We start from the raw sequence: 22,345 nt of genomic DNA, 5'->3' as shown, positions 1-22,345 counted from the left end.
CGTTTCCATGCTATCGCAAGCCCCTTTTCTTTGTGGTGATGTGGAAAAACCATTAGACTCATGTGGCAAGCCCCTTCACAGAGGTGCGGGGAATGGGGTGGAGACTTCACAAAGGAGGTAAAATAGGCACCAGCTGTATTTGATGTTGACTCCAGTGCCCATAGTGGCTGGGGCAACCCCGTCAGATGGTTTGGGTACCAACAACAACAACATATTTTAAAACAATATTTTAATGTGTATAGCATAGGTTTCAACCTTAGAAGGAAAGTATATGGACACAAATATTATATTAAAATAAGAGGGCCTGGGTCCTGTATACCTGAAGGAGCGTCTCCACACCCATCATTCAGCCCAGACACTGAGGTCCAGCTCCGAGGGCCTTCTGGGGGTTCCCTCACTGCAAGAAGTGAGGTTACAGGGATGCAGACAGAGGGCCTTTTCGGTAGTGGTGCCTGCCCTGTGGAACACCCTCCCATCAGATGTCAAGGAAATTAACAACTATCCAACTTTTAGAAAACATCTGAAGGCAGCCCTGTTTGGGAAAGCTTTTAATATCTGATGAATTATTGTATTTTAATGTTTTGTTGGAAGCCGCCCAGAGTGGCTGGGGAAACCCAGCCAGATGGACGGGGTATAAATTTATTATTATTATTATTATTATTATTATTATTATTATTATTATTATTCAGAAGATAAACACTCTCAGGTAAAACCTGTTGGGTATCATTTAAATTATTTCTACATTATGTTAGTTTCTCCTCTGCGCCTGCTCTCATCCTGTGAACATTGAGCCTCGAAGGTGATGCAAACCTGCATGTTCGATGCAGATATGCATATAGCATCCCATTTAGTTGTGGGGCTTGACTTGTGGGGCATTTGGGTCTTCTGACATTTCCTTTGTTCTTGGAGCTACTACCTTCCCATCATTCCTTCTGGCCAACTGGTTTTGAAATCATGACCTGTCTGGAATTCATAGAATCGCAGAGTTGATTAAAAACCAATCTGTCAATAATTCTTTTGTCTTAACTACTGCATCAACATAAAGCAGCTGTTGTATTGCTAACCAGTCTTTGAGGAGTCTTTTACCTGTGATTTTTCTGTAACTCAAAACTACCTAGGGGTATGACCAGTAAATTGGCACTGAAAGGTGATTTTAAGTTCTGCAACGACATCAGTGAAATCAGAGCTTTATAGCTACAGTGGTACCTTGGGTTACATACGCTTCAAGTTACATACGCTTCAGGTTACAGACTCGGCTAACCCAGAAATAGTGTTTCAGGTTAAGAACTTTGCTTCAGGATAAGAACAGAAATTGTGCTCCAGCGGCGCGGCAGCAGCAGGAGGCCCCATTAGCTAAAGTGGTGCTTCAGGTTAAGAACAGTTTCAGGTTAAAAATGGACCTCCGGAACGAATTAAGTACTTAACCCGAGGTACAACCGTACTTGTTTCTATGTAAGGACTCACCGGACCCATATATTTCTAAATTCCCACACTCTTGGAGGTCCAAACAGGAAAAGATAAATACTGAAAAATTACCATCTTATTGTGTCAGCTTGCATCATTGACATAATTAATCTGTTGTGTGAAGTGTACAGTGGTACCTCTGGTTACATACGCTTCAGGTTACATATGCTTCAGGTTACAAACTCCGCTACCCAGAAATAGTACCTCGGATTAAGGACTTTGCTTCAGGATGAGAACAGAAATCGTGTGGCCGCGGCGCAGCAGCAGCAGGAGGCCACATTAGCTAAAGTGGTGCTTCAGGTTAAGAACAGTTTCAGGTTAAGAATGGACCTCCGGAACGAATTAAGTACGTAACCAGAGGTACCACTGTATATATCTGAAGATTGTTAGTACAATATGTGTAGTACTTGTCCGCATTCAGTTTATCACAATGACTTTCAGTGACATCCCCAAATAAAAACAAACCACTTGCTCATGCACAAACACACCTTATGGAAAATATTGAAATCCACTGCTTTTTAATGCAATCAGTGGAATATAGAGTGGCACAACATCACATCCTTCTCCATGGGCTATAACTGGCCAATAACCTTTCAAATAATACATATATGCACACACAAACATGCACTCCCTCCTCACTCGAAGATTTTGCAGTTACAAAATAACAATGCATTAGCCAACATTTCATTAAGCACTCATTTCAAGCATAGCCACCGATTTTTGCTTACATATTCTCTATTCAGAGTCACCAGAGATCAAATTTACTGAAAGCTTAGCACAACATATATTACAAATTGCTATGACCTTCACCAACAACTTTTAAACAGATTATATTTTTTAAGGAATAGAATACTGAACCGAGCAGTCCTTTTATAAATCCCTTTTTACAGTCACCAGAAATGAGAGCCGTTTCTCCAGTAAATCATCCTGGAAATTAGGATGCGAAGGAACTCTGATTTACATAGATATATTATAAGTGATACGTTGGCAAGTCTCTGTTGTAAGCCGGTTGAAATTTGGCTGCTGTTAACAAGATGCCTATTCATGTTGTGTATTTGGAATATTCTTTCTCCAAGTTATTCAACAAAATTGTAAGTGGGTTTAAGGGGATCATATACTCTGTGATGAGTTTTATACAGCTAAGGATTCTTGCCCAATATCAAATTACCTTTGGAAATGACCACCAAATATGTAACTAAGTTTCTCTGTAGCCATACCTCATCTAACCCTTTTTAGGATATTTCTTGTTCATTCATCAATATGTTTTTATTTTTTATTTTATTAGTAAACATCTCTGATTTGTTTTTGTTTTTAAAAGAAGAATAAGAATTGGGAAAGGATGCTGGCTCAGTCTTTCTCATAAATTTGTTTTCTTTTTCAGTACTATTTCATGCCAGCATGTTAGGAGTTGTTTTTTTGGTCTGAAGCCTTTTGAACATTCGTTGAACAGTCGTACATTAGCTGTGCTGACTGTTTTATGATGAAAGACTGGGATCTCAGCTGGGGAGCATAAAGAAGGTCATCTGCCAGCTGTCTTAAGCTATAAGGATTTAATGGGGGGAACTAAGCTAATTTGATTGTTTGGCAAAAGCCTCCTTTGATCTCCTTGTATTTATTTCACTTACTCAAATATGTAAGCACAGGGTGCTGAGATACACAGAGGAAGAGTGAAAACGTATTACTCAGACAAGCTTGTCTACTCTTTTCTTTCCCCACCAAAAAGAAAAAAGGGGGGAGCAGCAGTGTTTATGCTTTAACTAATGCCAGCCACGAATGTCTTAACTAGAATAGATGGCTAACCCTACAACTCCAGTTGAGCAATTTTATTATCAACATAGGAAGAGCTAGGAAGGCTTTGGATTGAAGGTCCTTGTAGTCTAGTAACTTTTTTTCTGTCCTGGCCTACAGATCATCCAAGAAGCTCACAGGCATGCAAAAGCCTTTCTCTGTTTTGTCCCCTACCATAGTGCTTCTGAATATGACATTTCCATATAGCCAGTTACCAATAGCCACTGATATTAGTGGCTATTGGTGGCTATCACCCATAGTTGCCTTTGATTGGACTTAACCGTCCAGAGGTCCTTTGCCTTTGCCTTAATACAGACCTGGCTTTTCCTTTCTTCGCAGCCCCAACAGAACCTTTGCTGTGCAAATTTGCTGACGGAGGGCAAAAGAAACGACAGAATCAAAGCAAGTACACGCAGAATGGGAGGCCATGGCCAAGAGAAGGAGAGGTGAGTCACAATTATCTTCAGTAATGCCTTGGGTATTTGGGTTGAGGTGATTGAGGAGCTGACTTGGGGGACCTGAATACAAAATAGGTCAAATGAGTCTAAGGATAAATACCGTATTTTTTGCTCTATCCCTGAAGCGCGAGTTCCCGCTGCACTCCGCAGGCTTTGGGTTCCTTTCACTGAAGCCGGGAGAGCCTCCGGAGCACGGAGGGAGCACTCCCCCTGCGCTTGGGAGGCTTTGCATTGCTATCGCTGAAGCCAAGAAGCCTGCATTCGTTCCATAGGACACACACACATTTCCCCTTAATTTTTGGAGGGGAAAAAGTGCATCCTATAGAGTGAAAAATACGGTACATATTAAGAAAGGGCATTACAAAACCATGTGTTAAATGCATTTAACCTTAGTGTTCTCACTCAGTAGTATTAAACGAGCAAAAATACATATATTAAGCATAAGGATCACTGATTGGGGCCTTAGGGGCAGTAGATTTGTACAGATGAGTTATCAATACTGTTTTCTATTGCAATGCTCATAAAATGGAAAGGACACCTATATGAGAGAGTTAGTTGGCTCTACGTATAGTTTCACTTAGTTGAAATCAATGTGCAATCATGGCTAACTTAGGTCTCCTTGATTTCAGTAGGAACTTTGCCCGGATCCAACTCAAGTGATTTAGTTCAGGAAATCAGATATTTTATTCCAACAGATCCATTCATTATTAGGCCAGCAGTATACATAATTAATGGGACCATTGTAGGAGTTGCATTCATCAAGTCGTCTGCATAGCTGGCTTTCCGTCATTGGCATCTACAAAGATACTTTCCATACTCCTAGAGGCACACTACAAAGGAGGTTAACAAAAAGCCATTGTGAGGACATGCCTGTAACACAGGGCATATAATTTGAAAAGGAATTCTACAGCTAGCATATCCACTGTTGAGGTGTGCTGTTGCTGATATTTAGGATGCTGTATTTTGGGAAATGCATGAAGGAATGAAAGGCCACATACATTCCCCTAAGGGGAACAAGTTTGACCTATTCATACTTAGGATTTTTGCTCTGTCTCTGTTGTAACAAAATGCAATATTAGGACGTACTAGTTTCCCACAAGGCCATTAGAACAGCCTAATTTTAATTACCTTCTTCTCATTTCTATTCTTCTAAACATTTAGGTGTGATGAGCTCCATATGTGCTTTGCATCACAGAGTACTTTTTTAATCTTAGTAGCACATTGAGCCATTTGTATCACTGGAGTAAATCTCATTCAAATTCTTTCACATTCTCATGGAAATGATTAGCGAAAGCATATTTTAAAACCAGGGAGCGTCCTAGCAGTTGTCATTTGGGTTATAAAAGGGTGTGTCTCTAATATAATTTCAAAAACAGATTTATTTATTTTTAAATTTAGATGTTTTCTTCTTTGTATGTGTGTGTTTTAAATGGCGAATAACTGGTGGTTTTTAAAAATGGTTAGCAGTTTCCAACCATATTTTGCCCTTTACAGTGTAAGAATGTGGCTTGATAGTGTTGGCAGATACGTTATGGACCTTCAGTCTGGAGTGTGACATACTTAAGCACTACCAGTAACTTACAAAGACCGACAGGGATTATGTTCTGGAAAACATATATGTTGCTTACTTTCACAAGGTGGTTGCCATGTGCTGTTACAACAAAAATCCCCCAAGTAATGTGCCATTGTGGCAACAACATTGACTGAAGAAGAATAGTCTCAAAGGAGCTATTATGCTGGTGACCCAAGACCAATAAGCTTCCTTTTAGAGCCTTTGTGGCACATTGGCTGAAGAATCTGCTGAGCTAGGAACACCCACGGTGGCCTTGGTATGACAGACTGCAAGAGGAAAGTCCTTGAAGACAGACTTATATAGCACTTGCTAATAATAATAATAATAATATTTTTACCCCGCCCATCTGGCTGGGTTTCCCCAGCCACTCTGGGCGGCCTCCAACAAAATATTAAAATACAGTAGTCTATCAAACATTAAAAGCTTCCCTAAACAGGGCTGCCTTCAGATGTCTTCTAAAAGTCTGGTAGTTGCTGTTCTTTTTGACATCTGGTGGGAGGGCGTTCCACAGGGCGGGTGCCACTACCGAGAAGGCCCTCTGCCTGGTTCCCTGTAACTTGGCTTCTCGCAATGAGGGAACTGCCAGAAGGCCCTCAGCGCTGGACCTCAGTGTTTGGGCTGAATGATGGGGGTGGAGATGCTCCTTCAGGTATCCTGGGCCAAGGCCGTTTAGGGCTTTAAAGGTCAACACCAACACTTTGAATTGTGCTCAGAAACGTACTGGGAGCCAATGTAGGTCTTTCAGGACCAGTGTTATGTGGTCTCAGCGGCAGCTCCCAGTCACCAGTGTAACGCTTCTGTAGGGTCCACAACCCTGATAGTCTGTGTTCACACAATACATGCCATTGCTGCCCATCGTATCAACTTTACTGGGTTGCACACTAGGGTTTGGGTCAATAATGCTGACACGCTATTGTGCCTTGGGTAACTTACTGCACTACGTATGCTCATGGATTCTGCAGCTTTTCTTTTTTATATATATTTTTAAATAAATTTTCAAGAACAATAATCCAATATACGCCTCATTTATCAATACCAAATTATAATATCAATTCCAAAATCAATCAAATACCCAATCACACAATTTAGGTGCCCCCCCATGTGCTAGAATTGAAGGTTTGATAATTTACTTTAATTCTGCTTCCAAACTCGATTCTGCAGCTTTTCTGTACATGAGAGGGACAGTGTTATCTCAGTGTTTACTTTTTTTCTACTCACCGCACTTTCAAACATTACACAAAGTTTCTTGCACATAATCATAGCATTTGTGTTTATAAGATGTTTAACATGTGTCATCATGGCTACTCTTTTTCACTTTGTGAAGCTGAGGCATACCTTGGACCCAGAAGTGTTCTTTTGTGGGCAGAAGGCACCTGCACTCACCCAATGTGTCCCCTGTTTTTTTGTTTTGTTTTGTTAATTCCCCTTCCATCATCATCATTATTGGAACATATTAGTTACTTGTTACCTAAGAAGGTCTCCAAGTGACTTACATTTTTTCAAAAACAGAAATTCATTCTACCATAAAAAGGGGAGTCATATAAAACACTAACCTTTTTATCATTCAAAGCAGCCCCCCACCAGCCGTCCAATGTCTTGAAAATTTGAAAGCACATTAACAAACCCTAACCAATTTGGTCCATCATTGGCTTGGAAAAAGGTCAGTTTTTACCTGACATTAAAAGTCTCAGGTCAACCTCTGTGGGGAGAGCATTCCACAGGTGGGGAGCCTCAGCTGAAAAGGCCATCTCCCTTGTTATGACCCTTTGAACTGCGCTCAGAGGAGGGATACAGAGAAGTCCCTCATATGAAGATCTAAGGGTCTGGGTAGGTTCGTAGATTCATAGAATCACAGAAGTGTAGAGTTGGAAAGGACTTTGAGGATAGTCTAGCCCAACCCTCTGCAATGGAGGAATCTCAACTGGGTGGCCATCCAACCTCTGCCTAAAACCTCCAAGAAAGGAGGGTTCACAGCGGTGCCAGCTTGAATAAAATTTTGTGAGGGCCCAGGTAAGCCCCACCCTGCATAATCAATCACATTATGCAGTGCACATACACCCTGTCAGGGTACTGCCATTGGAACAGGGAAGGGAATCATAGAATCATAAAATTGGAAGAGACCACAAGGGCCATCGAGTCCAACCCCCTGCCAAGCAGGGAAGCAAAGAGGCAGTTGGGTTACAGGGAACCTCCGAAAATCTTGCGAAGCAGTTCCTCTTCCGGTGGTGAGGAAAGCCCCACCTCCAGTGGGGAAGAGAAGAAAGGACCAGAGGATGCTGCTGGGAGCCTCAGCACCGCTCCTGGCCAAGCCGGCCAGGAGGGAAGCACGCCCCTTCCATCGCCCACCCTGCGCAGAGGTGTAAAATGCAAAGAGGGAAGGAAAAGGCTGGGGGTGACTAAGCTATTATGTTGGGGAAGGACCCAGAAACGCCCACTCCCGGATTCTGGTAGCGATTGAGGCAGACATGAACTTGTGGCTCTGCACTGTAAATAGTTTTGCACCTCTAAAAGACAGGTCTGAGTCCCGACTGATTACTCACGAGCAACTACCACTGCCATCTGACACACCCTATATGAAGGGGAATACCCATCAACTTTGTGGGGGCCTGACCCCCCCTCAAATATTTCATTGTGGGGCCCGAAGTCCCCACAGCCCCTAGGAGTTGGCTCCTACAAGAGTCCACCACCTCCTGGGCGGGTCTTTTCCTCTGTCGAACAGTTCCTACTGTCAGAAAGTTCTTCCTGGTGTTTAGACCTTTCTGAGAGAGGTGTTCCTTAATATATGGGCATCCTGGGCCATAAAAAGAAGGTGAAAACCAGCACTTCAAATTGAGCTTGGAAGCATACAACAAGCCAATGTAACTGGTACAGAGTTGGTGTTCTATGATCCGGTCACCTTACACTTGTCAGCAGTCGGGCAGCTGGCTTTTGCATGAATTGAGGTTCTGCCTCATTTTCAAACGCAGCTCCATGAAAATTCAGAAAATTCTCCGTGCTGTATTTCCAGTTTGAATATTGATCTCGGCTGCAGATAAATTTGACTGAAAACAGTGTTATTTTAAAACTTGAGGTTGGAATTATTTATCTGTAGACAACATGTGTACAGTGGCTTTTTATAAGAAATGATTAGAAATATGTAGTGAATATTCTGGTGCTATATTACACAAAATTCCTTCAAAGATATGGTAAAAAGGTAAAAGACCCCAGGATGGTTAAGTCCAGTCAAAGGTGACTATGGGATTGTGGCGCTCATCTCACTTTCAGGCCAAGGGAGCTGGCATTTGTCCACAGATAGCTTTCTGGGTCATGTGGCCAACAGAACTAAACCGCTTCTGGTACAACGGGACACCATGATGGAAACCAGAGTGCACGTAAACGCCACAGCAGTACCTATTTATCTGCTGGCATTGGAGTGCTTTCGAACTGCTAGTTTGGCAGGAGCAGGGACAGAGCAATGGGAGCTCACCCCATCGCACAGATTCGAACCGCTGACCTTCCGATCAGCAAGCCCAAGAGGCGCAGTGGCTTAGACCACAAAGAATCAGACTGTGATTTTAAAAACATACTTGACAAAACTGGATAAGTTAGATTAGGAAGAGCAAAAGATTCATTGCTCTTACATCGGCTTTTTGAAATTATACATCTAAGTAGAAAATGGACTTAAATGAGCCACAGCAATAGCCTATATAATGCATTTGGAGACTGATCTCTTTGCAATAATAGAGTCATGAGCAACCCGGTCATATAACTCTGATGATGAGTTTCCCTGAGATTAGACCAGGATGAAATTAAGTAGTTTACTGCAGATAAGGGATCACAGATGCTTCCTTCATTCTTCCCCCTCTGTTTGCCACTTTTAATACGCTTATCTAGAGCTAGGGCTTCCTTTGTAAATAATCAGGAGGCAAACCTATGTACTGTATGTGCTCAAGCATGGAAAGAAAAAATGAATTATCCTTAAAACAAACACACACACACTTTTCTTACAACTGTTCCTTTAACTTTCTCATTTTTGACCTACCATTTATTACTTTTCTACTCAATGCCCTCTAGCAATTTAAAGAGAGAAATATACAGAGGTCATTTGGGAGATTGGGATTTCCCTACTTGGTTGTAAAGTCAATAGCTGCAGGAAAGTCAAAGTTTCTGATCCTGGTGCCAATCCTTTTCTCTCTCCGAGCAGCAGGCATTTAGAAATGATTAGCAGGTCTCTGTTGGGTGTATTTCAGATCTCAGACACAGGCTGTTTTATGCTTCCAAGCAGACAGGTAATACTGGATTGAGCTCCATAGTCCTCTATGGACAGAAATGATTCAGTCTGATAGCTGGCAGAGTTTTTATTCTTGGCTCTATGCACAAGACTATTAAGGGACCTGGGAACTCCAGCAGATTGGCCCCAGTTGAAGGGCCCCACATTCCTCTGACCCAAAATATACCAAATCTGTCATACAATGTGGGGACATTAATCACGTTCACAATGCTTATCTTATTATAATGGGCATTCCTATGGGACTGAGCCAACAAGATTCCTGGGTGAAGATGGGTTAGGGTCCTTGAAATCAGGCTAGATTTGAATTTTTTGTTTTCTGGTTGGTATCTCTGGTAACCTCTCTCTTTCATCATGAATATTGGCGCATACTATGGATGCCTGCTCTGTAGTGAGTCAGAAAATAAGCAGTGGTGGTCTATAGGAGGGAGAGAAATAAGGCTAGTGAGAAATAGAACAGAAAACCCTGGCAGAACATTTCCATATGTCTCAACCCTAAGCACTTGAGTCGTGTTAATTTCCTTGGAATTTACTTCCACTTAATTACAATTAGGATCACAGCCATAATGTTTAGCTGTGTCAGTTCAAATAGCTCCAGTGCACAAAGCACACGTGGTTCTTGTATTTCATACATTCACTTGCAGGTCCTCAGACCTATGGAGCATAGATTTTGGGGATTTTGCTGGCCCTCGGTTGGAATACCAGGTGATTTGGAGCTAATCTGGGAGATGCATCTATAAAGCAATGTTTCTCCTTGAGACAGTCAGGAGATACTGTAATAAATAGTACAAATCAGAAGATAACAAATGCTGGAAAAGATCTTTAAGGACTCATAACTTTCACATCAGATTGGGTGTAGGCTTAATCTTTCCAAGCTTCTTAACTCCTCCAGTATCTAGTTAATTTTTGCTGTTTTTATGCTTCAACCAAAGCAAAATTAGTGAGGAACAGAATAAGATGCGTATGGAAAGAATGGCTCCCCCTCCCAGTGAGCCTACTCCTTTCCCCTTTCATTATTGCTAGGGCTAGCATCAAGAGTTGATATCATTATGTGCCTGATGACATCTTGGCAGAAGGTCCATCATGGATCAGAGCCCCTTGACACCCTCTCCAGCTGCCTCTCTTATCTGGTTCCCTGTTCTCTCATGCAACGAGCTAGCAGGTAGCAGTGATAGCTACAAGGAGAACATGGTTCAGTTCAGGACGTGTGCCAATTTTGTGCTCATAAATCCATTTCTTCCTGATTCTGCTTTAAAATGAAAATATGTACATAATGCATATAAATACATAAAAATAAATAAAACAAATACACACACACATATTTCTAAATATTTGTATCCTAAAATATGCTCGTTAAATGCATTTTGGAATTTTTTTGAGCTGAGGAGAATTTGGAAGAGTGCAAAATCAGAAGGGTGGTAATATTTCAGTTAGCACATTAGTCCGAGGAGTTAAGATCAGATTACTTCACATCCTAATTCACAAAGATCAAATTCATCAAGCTTCTCTAATGTTAACATAAATGGCTACCATTTCTGAGCACCCGGTATTGGAAATGTCAGCTGTAAGCATTTATAATAGATCGGAACAGTCACTGTATTAAAATCAAATACGCTGGTTCCATTAATGTCATGTTTATTTTTCATGCAGTGTGCATTGAAATGTATTCTGCAGCTACGCGCAGTGTGGTTTTAAATACAAGCCATTTTCAAAAAAGGGTGTCAGCATCAAAGGTAATCCTAGGGATTGCCTAGTAAGAGGCAACAGAGCTTAGCAGGGGATAACTGCTAGGAAAGAATTCTGAATTCCTGGACCATTTTTTATATAAACATGTTTGTGGATTTGGAGCTGACTTGGCTTGGCCTAACTCAGTCCCATACAGGTCTTACTCAAAACTGCACACACAACCTTAATAGAAGCCAGAAATATTATTTTCATAGCATATCAGTGAGAATATATACGTTGAAATGAGTGTCTCTCAGCGTGTTTCATTGGGGAGGACATCTTATTTCTTGAACGTACAGCTGTATGTTCATAACATGCTATGTATAAATGTTTGATTTATTGTTTAAATTTTTTTTTTAAATAAAAATTGTAAGCCTTTCAATCACACAGTATTTTTTTTTTTAAGTTAAAACTGTCATAAATTATCAAAAGAAAGATTAATGCCAAGTTAACTCACCCGCTGAGTAAAGCTTATTTTACTACAGGAATGTTTAAACCAAATCTCATTTGGACTGTTGGCTCCATCCTTTTCTTCTTCAAAGAGCTTCTAGCTCAGAATACTTACAACGAGGAAGGTTTATTCTCTTTCTGTTTATTTACAGTATTTTCTTTTTCTTTTTTTGCCAAATCATCCCCCATGTTTCTTACAACTTCTAAACAATTCCTATGACCCATTTGCTCTCCTCTTCTCTTCCTTATGTGTCTACCACATGCTTATTAGTTTCCAGATCCTTATTGTTTACTTTCTACCTTGCATCTCGCTTTCTGGCTGGGCTTTCGAGTTATAGTCCATCTCATTCATTTGGGTCATTATGTGTGCCAGTCATCCTACTCTGTGTGGCTCACCTTGTCAGGCTGACATTGTACTTAAATTACAAGTTCATACCAGTAGGCAGGCTGTTTGCTTTTATTTTTCCAACTGAGGAAGATGGAGACAAGCATACAAAAGGCGTATAGACCTCTGATGACACACTGTCTATCAGTTTACAGGAGGAGTTTGGACTTGATATCCCGCCTTTCACTCCCCTTAAGGAGTCTCAAAGCAGCTCACAATCTCCTTTCCCTTCCTCCCCCACAACAAACACTCTGTGAGGTGAGTGGGGCTGAGAGACTTCAGAGAAGCGTGACTGGCCCAAGGTCACCCAGCAGCTGCATGTGGAGGAGCGGGGAAGCAAACCCGGTTCCCCAGATTACGAGTCCACCGCTCTTAACCACTATACCACGCTGGCTCTGCCAGTCAGCACTGTCAGTCAAAAGGGAAATAACCAATAATGGTATGGATTGCATTGTATGATTGGCCCACGGTTGTTATTAAGAGTTGACACTCAGTTCCTCTGATTCCTTTTACATTTTAAACATTATCACACGATCTGAACACCCCGCTCATTGAGTAAGCAGAATAAACGGGGTAATATGTAGCACAACTGTATTTTGCAATGTCAGTGGTTGCTGTTACCAGCATTGCAGTTTTATCTTGTTTTTGCTGGTTTAAAAGCAACATCCCAAGTCATTGGGGTAATGTTATCAATACAGTACCACTGAACATAACTGCCCGGGCCTAATAATTATTGTGTCTCAACATAGTTTTTCTGGTTTAGTAACTGATCATTTGTCTGTAAGAAGGAAATAAATGTGAACCAACTTACATTTTACACCATTTAACTGTTGTAGTTTGTATCCTAGTCATGGTCTATAAGGGTCAGGGCTGCAGCTAGGGGGTGATGAGAAAGGCCCCCTCCAGGGGTGCAGGCGAGGGGGCCCCTCAAAATTGGTTAAAAAAATAAATATTGGATTTTCTGTGAAAGAATTCATTACAAGGTGAAGTGTGTGAGGAATTGAATGGGTGGAGGGGGGGTTGGAGGAGAGGTGGAAAGACGAGTTCATTTGTCCATAGCTAGGGGGCGCTATCTGGATGGTTCTGCCAGGGGCATAAGATCACCTAGCTATGGCTCTGATCCACAACAGGATTAAAGTCTCCAATACAGAAAAGCATGATTGCTATCATGGGCTCTAAACTGAGCTTTTAAATGCTTGACACATTCAGCTAAAGAAAAATAAAATAACAGACAGCACAGAAGGTGCAAATCAGTGGAAATAAACAGAACACATTTACCAGGCAATTGTATCCTATTTCTTGGAGAATAAAAATATCTACATGGTGTTGCATCTTTCACCTCCATCTTTGGGGGCAATTCAAGAGGGTGAAGGTGAAGCAAGTGGCTTGCAAGGAGAGTGAAGGAGAGAACTTTGCACTTTGCTTACTGAATGAATGAAGTGGCCAAATGGTCATTTTTCTACTTCATTACAAAAAACCACCACAATTCCTGATGTCTCTCCCTGCACCTATGAGCTCCTCATATAACGTAGTAAATTCTGGCGCTGCTTCCTAGAAAGACCATTCTGTAGCCACATGGGGATTCTAGGATACAGTATAAGCTTTGTGCAAAGAACCTCAAACCCCTCTATGCACAAATGGGGCTTTCATAAACTCCAGAGAAATATTACAACTTGCAACCCTCCAAAGGTTCCTGGAGTCCAACCCCATCATTCCTGATCATTGGCCATACTGCCTGTGGCTGATGGGAACTGGAGTCCAACAACAGTCACACAACGTTGGGGGATGAAATTGTCAGCCATGGAGGGCTTTCCACGATATACCATTTTATAAAGAGCCATGCACGGGATTTTTTCTGTTTTAACTCAAAGCGGAAAAAGACCACCCAGGCACCACTCACATTTGTGAAGCGCAACCTGCACACAGACACTACAACATTTCTTCTAAGTTCCTCCGCTCTCGGCAAGAGAGACAGAAAAACAACAACAACAATGCCTCTTTTATGGTGAATGAAGACTTTTGTGAAAATAGAAGCAGCGTTTGGCACAGCACGAAACTGACATCAATAGAATGCAAGTTTTTAAAAGCACTAAAAGTCAATTTAAGTCAAAAAATGGGGAAAAGGGATTATATAGTGGGTTCTCTAATTTCTCCCCTTTTTCGTTGGTTGTTGTGTGTATGTGTGATATAAAAAGAGTAACCTTCTGTTTTCCCCCCTAACTGTGTACAGGCTGGCATGGCCTTGACATATGACCCCACGGCCGCTATTCAGAATGGGTAAGTAGCATATACTTTACTATTTTAAAAATACTACACAGCACCATGATCTCTCCCTGCCCCCGACTGGTTTCCAGCAGCAAAAAAAAAAAAAAAGAAAAAGAAATCATTTAAAGAACAAGTCACCCACAAAAATGCTGTTGAAAACAAATTTAAGCTAGCTTGTCAAACATAAATGCTAGTTTTCTTTTTCCCCCTTTTTGCATCCTGTTGTTCATATCATCTAGTTGACTGTGAAGCCTTTTCTCATATCCATTTGGCAACTGCAGATTTACGTAGGTTTGTACGTTCACTGGAGAAGGAGTCATTCTCTTTCCCTGACAGCAGATATGTTTTGGCAGTAGATAGTTCCCTCAGTATGCCTAGTTCCTTCACTCAAGAAGCATACATATTCAAATTATCTTAAGGACTAGGGAAGGATCATTTCTCCCCTGAATGCCCCTCATACCAAAGGTCGTCGTCCTCCTCCTCCTCCTCCTCCTCCTCCTCCTCCTCCTCCTTCTTCTTCTTCTTCTTCGTATTTGTCAGTCAGCGTTTATCAGTGCATTTTACACTTCCAAACAACCATTTAAAGGTGTTTCTGGTCATCTTTTAGCAAAAACTAGCAAATGTCCCAAACCCCATCCTCCACTCTCTTGGAGAAAGATCCACTCATTTGAAGAGAAACATTTTTTTTACTCTGGAGCAATGGCTCCCTTGAAAGTTCAAGTACTCCCATTCGTGGGGAGTGACTGAGATAAAATTGTAAGCTTCTCAATAATATATATTTTCCTGTGTGGACAATCTCCATGACAACATCGCAGTTCACATTGGCTTCTCGTTCTGTCAGAGAGAGAGATTCTCCATGTGCACATAAAGTAGGCATCATAATAATAATTTATAATAATGATTTATAATTTATTATTTATACACAATACATGTATGTGGGAGCCATTTTTGGTTGTTTCCATGCATGGGTTGGTGACTTCCAAGCAGGGTTATCACCAGATCTCATCACCAGAATCCTGCCTCAGAATTTCTCCTTTGAATTTCCAAGAAACTGGAGGTTGTACTGGGCTTTTGATTCATGATGGTTCTTTCCTCTCAGCACTCTCACTGGCTCCCTCTCACACAGCCCTCTCTAGAGAACTTGATGGATGACATCTTTCCCTGCCTTGTCATCCACAGAAAGGGTTGTGCATGGTTATTGTAAAACAGACTTGCTGGCTCCAACTCATCTTTCTCATTTCTAATCTGATATCATGGCAATGAAAGCCTCCAATGTAATAATGCTTGGTAATACTTAAGCTTTATGTTAGCCCAGGGATATTGTTCATGAGCTTTTTGTCAGAACTACCTATGGGCATGCCATGCAAGGAGATAATGTTTATTTCTGAGGATAAATATGAGGCATTGGCGTTGTACAACTTCATAAAGACATAGTGGTAGTGAAATTTTTGGCACTGAAATACAGCCTGTATAGGAGAAACGATGATGCATTTCCCAACCGTGGCTTCCTTCTGTGATGTAGACGTTGAAATATGTGAGTTGCCTGCTAGTTATCAGCAATGTGTCCCGAAGAACTCTGTTGTAAACCAGGTGTTATCTTGTTAAGGACGTTTGTAAATCTGTCCTTGTAGCCTGTGTATATACACCAAAGGTGTTAGTATATCAAAGAACAAAATTACGATTGCGGAGTGTAGTTACAGATAAATAAATGATCTCCTGTCAGGTGTGTTACTCCATATAAAAGGTAAAGGGACCCCTGACAATTAAGTCCAGTCACAAACGACTCTGGGGTTGCAGCGCTCATCTCTCTTTAAAGGCCGAGGGAGCCGGTGTTTGTCCGCTTCCGGGTCATGTGGCCAGCATGACTAAGCCGCTTCTGGTGAAACCAAAGCAGTGCACGGAAACGGCGTTTACCTTCCCGCCACAGCGGTACCTATTTATCTACTTGCACTGCATGCTTTCGAAGTGCTAGGTTGGCAGGAGCTGGAACCGAACAACGGGAGCGGGGATTCGAACCACCAACCTTTCGTTCGGCAAGCCCAAGTGGCACAGTGGTTTAACTCACAGCGCCACCCTAGCCACATGCTTTTAAAGTCTGCCATGTCAGATTGTGGAACTTACTGGGTTTTAAAAAATAATTCATTATGCCTTTTTTCCTGTTTTGCCATACAAGGAACCTTACACTCCCACAACACATTTTATGAACTAGAGTATTTTCTTGTCTATTGATTCATTGGGATTATGCATCTGGATGCCAATTTCAACTGATATTGAGTGTTCCTGATTTCAAAACCTTTTGAGCGTTAAAAGAGACAAGTGAAACCATTACAGTGGTGCCTCGCAAGACGAAAAGAATCGGTTCTGTGATTCTCTTCGTCTAGCGGTTTTTTCGTCTTGCGAAGCAAGCCCATTGACGGATTAGCGGATTAGCGCTATTAGCGGCTTATCGGCTTATCGGATCAGCTGATAAGCGTCTTAGCGGCTTAGAAAAAGGGGGGAAAGGGGGGGGGGAAACCAGCAGGAACTCGCAAGACATTGTCGTCTTGCGAAGCAAGCCCATAGGAAATTCGTTTTGCGAAGCACCTCCAAAACGGAAAACTCTTTCGTCTAGCGAGTTTTCCGTCTTGCGAGGCATTCGTCTTGCAGGGCACCACTGTATTAGTCAGAAGAGCCTACATGTATGGCAGAGGGGGTGAGCTGCTTTGTTTCATACTAACAATGTCCTGGGCCCAGTCCAATAAGTTCTCATAGCATTTAGACATCCAGCTGGTGCTTGTGAAACAGAGCACTTACTCTTGCTATTGATGTAAAATAATGAAATTCTCAAGTGACCAAAAAAATAAAATAAAAATATGAAGTGTTTTCTGGGGCAGTAGTAACATCCCATGGGCTTGTTGTTTTGTTGTTTAGTTGTTCTGTGATTGATTGAAAATGGATGCCTTGTTTTTTGAGGTAATTTTGAATTGTACACTTGATTGAGATGGGAGCATTCCCTGGACTGACTGAGGAAAACCCCTTTTGGTATGTTGAGGGTGGGAGCGAGTGGTAACAGAACTGACAGGAGGAATACTAGGAGACATTTTTTGGGGGGGGGATATGATGGTAGAGTAATGGGAAGAGAGACTGGGGTCTAAAGGTTTAGCTGGAAAATGGCATTTATTTATGTTTGAAAGCAATATTGTCATAGCTAAAATGTTTGTAGTTAGGACTACTGTAATAGCAGAACAAATGCTGCTGTAGTAGAACAGTTTGGGATATAGAAAAAGATGTATTTATCACTAGCTGCTTGAATTGTAAATCTCATGTTGCTAAGATGATCATCTTCCTCACCATTATTTATTCAGTTTATTAGCCACTTGCCACATAAGGAACATCCAAGCAGCTTACAACATTTTAAGAGCATGAAGCGTAACTTTACATCATAAAAGAACAATACACTTCTAGCAATAAGGTAGAATTTACATTTGGAAGTTAGAGAATTCTATTTGTTTTTCTTATCAAATACATTTTTTAAAAAGAAAAGTAGCCAGTTTTGAGTGTCTTGATAAACACTCATGTCTTTGAACTCCTATAATGCTGCTTGCTGACCTAGATAGAGAATTGAGAGGTGTGTGTGTAAAATTAGGCTGCTGTACAAAGGAAAAATTTACAAAGGTTGTCCACTTTTGCCTCTGCCCACCGCTGGCATGTGGCCACTGAAAGCTTTGCCTAGAATGGAATGTGGTCCTTAGGCTAGAAAAATGTCACCCACGCCCTTTGTATGATCTTGTGAGATTTGGTGGAGTATGATCTTGTGAGATTTGGTGGAGTCAATTAGAAGCAGTGTTAGAAGAGAATATGCAAAGGTCAGAGCAGTTAGCTGCTGTGAGAGATGGAAGAGAGCCTTTTTTGAGGTTTGCTAAGCGCGGGTGGCGCTGTGGGGGACGCGGGTGGCGCTGTGGGTTAAAGCCTCAGCGCCTAGGGCTTGCCGATCGAAAGGTCGGCGGTTCGAATCCCCGCGGCGGGGTGCGCTCCCGCTGCTCGGTCCCAGCGCCTGCCAACCTAGCAGTTCGAAAGCACCCCCGGGTGCAAGTAGATAAATAGGTACCGCTTACCAGCGGGAAGGTAAACGGCGTTCCGTGTGCTGCGCTGGCTCGCCAGATGCAGCTTTGTCACGCTGGCCACGTGACCCGGAAGTGTCTCCGGACAGCGCTGGCCCCCGGCCTATAGATGTGAGATGGGCGCACAAACCCCAGAGTCTGGCAAGACTGGCCCGCTCGGGCAGGGGTACCTTTACCTTTACCTTTAAGGCTAAGAAAACAGCAGGTGAAGAGGGCAGTAAGTTGTCTTTCTTTTGGACTAGAAAGCTCTGGAGAAACCAGAAAGACAGGACGGGGTTCCAGTGTGCCAACTCTTCGGATGTCTTCTTAACTTCTTACAAAGATTGTATAAGCTATAAAACAGGCAACCTAGGAGATAATGGGAATTAACTTTTGAACCTTTTGCCTCTCCGTTGGTCTGAAATGGGATTTCTAAATGTTCCTTGGTAGAAATAATTACGAGTGAGTAAGGAAGAATTTTTAAAATGTATGTATTCCTCACCTTTCAATGCCAAAAGAAATCCAAAACCCAACCAAGGTGGCTTAGAGTTATGGAAAATTGAGGGAAGAGGAAAAAAGATGAATTCTTTAAGAGGAAATGAATAAAGGAAAAAACCTCTTTACGTCCAAGTACTATGTCCAAGTACTTGTTTACGTACAAGTACTAAGTCCTTCCTACCAGACCACTGAATTCTCCTTAAGCAACGAAATCTTGTCTTCTCCTCCTGGAAGCTTAGGAAGCTGCATGAGCGTCTGAATTCCTATTTTATCTTAAGTCTTATAAGAGAGCATTTGCAAGTTATTACGGTGAAAAGTCCTTGACATGAAAGCTGAGAGAGACATGTGGTGTGTGTGTATGTTTTTTGCTCCTTGCTGTTGCTTGAGTATGTATTTTCCAGGCTTAAATGCTATTTAGATAACTGCTTCTCTTTAACTGAAAAGGAAATGGTTAGCTGCCTATCAAGTCTTGGGCTTAAGCAAGCCATTTTTTCAAAAGTCGCATCAAATGTGATTCACGAAGAGCTTATTCCCAGGTAGGAGTATTGGGAGGTTCAAGTAGGACGTTTCTCTCTTTGTATACTTTCTTACCCTCTACAGTCTTTCATCTACATTGCATCCATCTAAGTGGCAATGTTTTTAACCTCTTAGGGGGAAATATTGTCCATGTGATGGAAAGGATTAGAACAGAAAAGAGCAAAAACACACAGTTCTGGTTACTTGCAGGCTTACTTACATTTATTTCATTTTCAAACCGAGTACCCTATAAATCCCAGTACTATAATCATGTACTGATCATTTTCATTTAGCATCTCTAGATTCATTTTGCTTATGTACTTAAAACCAAAATTTGTCAGGGAACCAGTGTCCACTCCCAGTGGCCAACACAGGCGTGCTAATGAAATAGAGAGAACTCGCCAATATTCCTGGTGAGCCAATGAAATATAAATGCATTCAGAACCCACTTTTTTAAAAAATAAAAGGCTCTTGCTTGATGACCAAAGAGCACCAGTGCTGTGTAAAATGTTCCTATCTCCTCATTCATTACCTCATAAATAGGACACCTGCAAAATATTACCCAGCTATGTTTGAAAGCTAAAACCACAGACATTTGTTGTCAAGCATTTAGTGTGTAGGCAGTACTGAACAGAAATTTATTGCTGTTTTCTTTAATTCCCCTCCTCCACCACCCCTTCCCAGAGCCTAGTATGCTTGCCACGCATATTTTGAAATCTTTCTTTTTATTTATTACTGAAATGAAATTTCTGTCAGATTACTTTTGACTTCTTCTTTTTCTCCCTGCCACTGTCCCCATCTTAACACAACTAAATGCCCGATTGCTTATTTTAATTAACTGTAAGCTCTAAACTTCAAGAGAAAATAAACCAGCCTCTCCCAAGAGGTTTGTTCCTCCAACTCACATCAGCCAAATGGTCAGGAATGATGGGAGGTATAGTCTAAAAAAATCAGGAGGGTATCAGGGACAAGCTTATATAAATTTATGTTGTCATTCAAGTAGTTCTAATAAGTGATTAATAAACTCCATCTTTGAATAAACCTATTGTCCCACCGAGTTCTCTCATTTGAATCGTTACAGTGCAGTCTTAGACATGACTATGCTCTCAAGTCCGTGTGTATATGATTATAACGTTAGGCCTATATATAAGATCCCAGATCCAGAAAAACCAATCCAGCAATGGTGACTGATCAATCCCACCCCAATATTCAGCAGCATATGCATACTGCAGTAAGTAAACATATTACCATTTCCAAATTATAGTTATTCATTTGTTGAAGGTGCCTCACAAGCATCAGAACAATATCTGTTGGTAAATATTAGCCTGTAACTTCTTAAATTACATTTTAAATTTCTTATCCAATATAGGCTGTTAGCTGAAGAAGTCCAAATACATATTAACAAAATTTGACTTAACGTGTTCTTAGCTTCAGCAGTTATCCTTATTTAAATTTTACTTAACATACATGGACTCAAATGTCACTGGTATTTTATAATCACCTTCCTTTATGTTTTTAACTCGCAATTTTCCGAAAGAGTGTTTTCAACTCCATTCTCAAATTGTACTGGAGATGTTGGAGGGCAGGCTATTTTCTTGTCCTCTTTAATATTATGGGATGTGGTATCCAATATCATTAATAATGTATACATTTTGTCTACCAGACCAATGACCATATTTTCCCCTTAACTATAAATGCATGATCTAATTTGAAAATATGGGAACCAAAGAAGAATATTTTTGTGTACCTGTGTTTTGGGGAGGACTTTATTTCTCCTCAGTTTGCATGCACATGGCAACACAAATCACTTTGTGAAATGGAAAACAGCATTCCATTCAGTAAATCACCGTATGAAATGACTACATTCCATTAAATATTTTATTTTTGCAAAACCATAGCTTTTTCAAATAGAAACATCTCTATGCGGATTCTGTAGCTTGAATCCTGAGATTTCAGTTCACGAACAGAAGGAGTGACTTTTAACGTATGAGAATTGCTCCTACACAAAGACTCTTTACTTGTGTGGAACTCTCCTTTCTGAAAAGAGGTTCCTTCTGTTTACAGAGGGGGGGGGGAATAGGATCCAGGTCACTAATGGAAGGCAATACATGTTTTCACATTTCTCCTGAAAGTCAATAATGAGGAAGACACATGCACCTCACGAGGGAGGGCATTCCACAAACAGGGAACCACCACTGAAAAGGTCCTGAATGTGTTAGGTGAGATTGTTTGATTTGGCACTAAAATACAATAATTATTTGAATTTAATCAGAAAGGGCAAACTTTATGCACCAGGCACTGTCAATTCTGCTAGATCTAGAGTCAGCAACAAATTTAGACCTCCTGAATATTTTTATTGGAATCTGGAAATAGACTTGGTGTTTATCATTTTGTTACAACCGTTATTATTTTTTATGTTATGAAATATAAATGTTATAAAATGGCATGTGTTATAAAATATGGTTTGGTACATGTTTCATGTTATTTGTCCTGCACTGAATACAATATGTCATCTGCATAGAGAATTATTTTCTCAGATTTACAACATATAAATTACTACTACTACTACTACTACTATTAACATACATTTTCCTACCACCACATTTTAGCATTATTTCTTACTGCTATTTCAAACAGCTGAATACACAGTGCAAACACCTATGAGTGCAATGGGCATACCTGCCCTTTGCCTCAAGAGAGAGAAATTTGATAAGTATTAGCCCATATTTTAATGGAGGCTTCCTTACAGATAGTGGTAACCCCAAACAAAAACAATTCCAATTTACGTATCAGATAATTCCATTTAACCTAGTCATATTCTTTCTGTGTGCCTAGAAAAAGTGTAGCTGATTGATAATATTGATCAAACTATATTAG

The 22,345-nt window shown here is 41.0% G+C and overlaps 1 protein-coding gene across 7 annotated transcripts in view; it reads left to right on the top strand.

The window, feature by feature from the left end:
- Positions 1–22,345, top strand: part of RBMS3 (RNA binding motif single stranded interacting protein 3) — a gene marked incomplete at its 3' end in the record, with an annotated part of 779,945 nt that overhangs the window by 681,199 nt on the left and 76,401 nt on the right. For all 7 annotated transcript variants that reach the window (XM_082193455.1, XM_082193458.1, XM_082193459.1 and 4 more), the window contains 2 exons: positions 3,592–3,698; positions 14,341–14,387. In XM_082193455.1, the coding sequence (XP_082049581.1) occupies positions 3,592–3,698; positions 14,341–14,387 (154 nt within the window). The remainder of the gene's footprint in view (positions 1–3,591; positions 3,699–14,340; positions 14,388–22,345) is intronic.

The sequence above is a fragment of the Podarcis vaucheri genome (assembly GCF_965113315.1).
Source record: "Podarcis vaucheri genome assembly, chromosome: 12".
Classification (NCBI taxonomy): Eukaryota; Metazoa; Chordata; class Lepidosauria; order Squamata; family Lacertidae; genus Podarcis; species Podarcis vaucheri.
The sequence above is the reverse complement of the archived record's forward strand: the minus strand, read 5'-3'. Positions and strand labels throughout refer to the sequence as shown.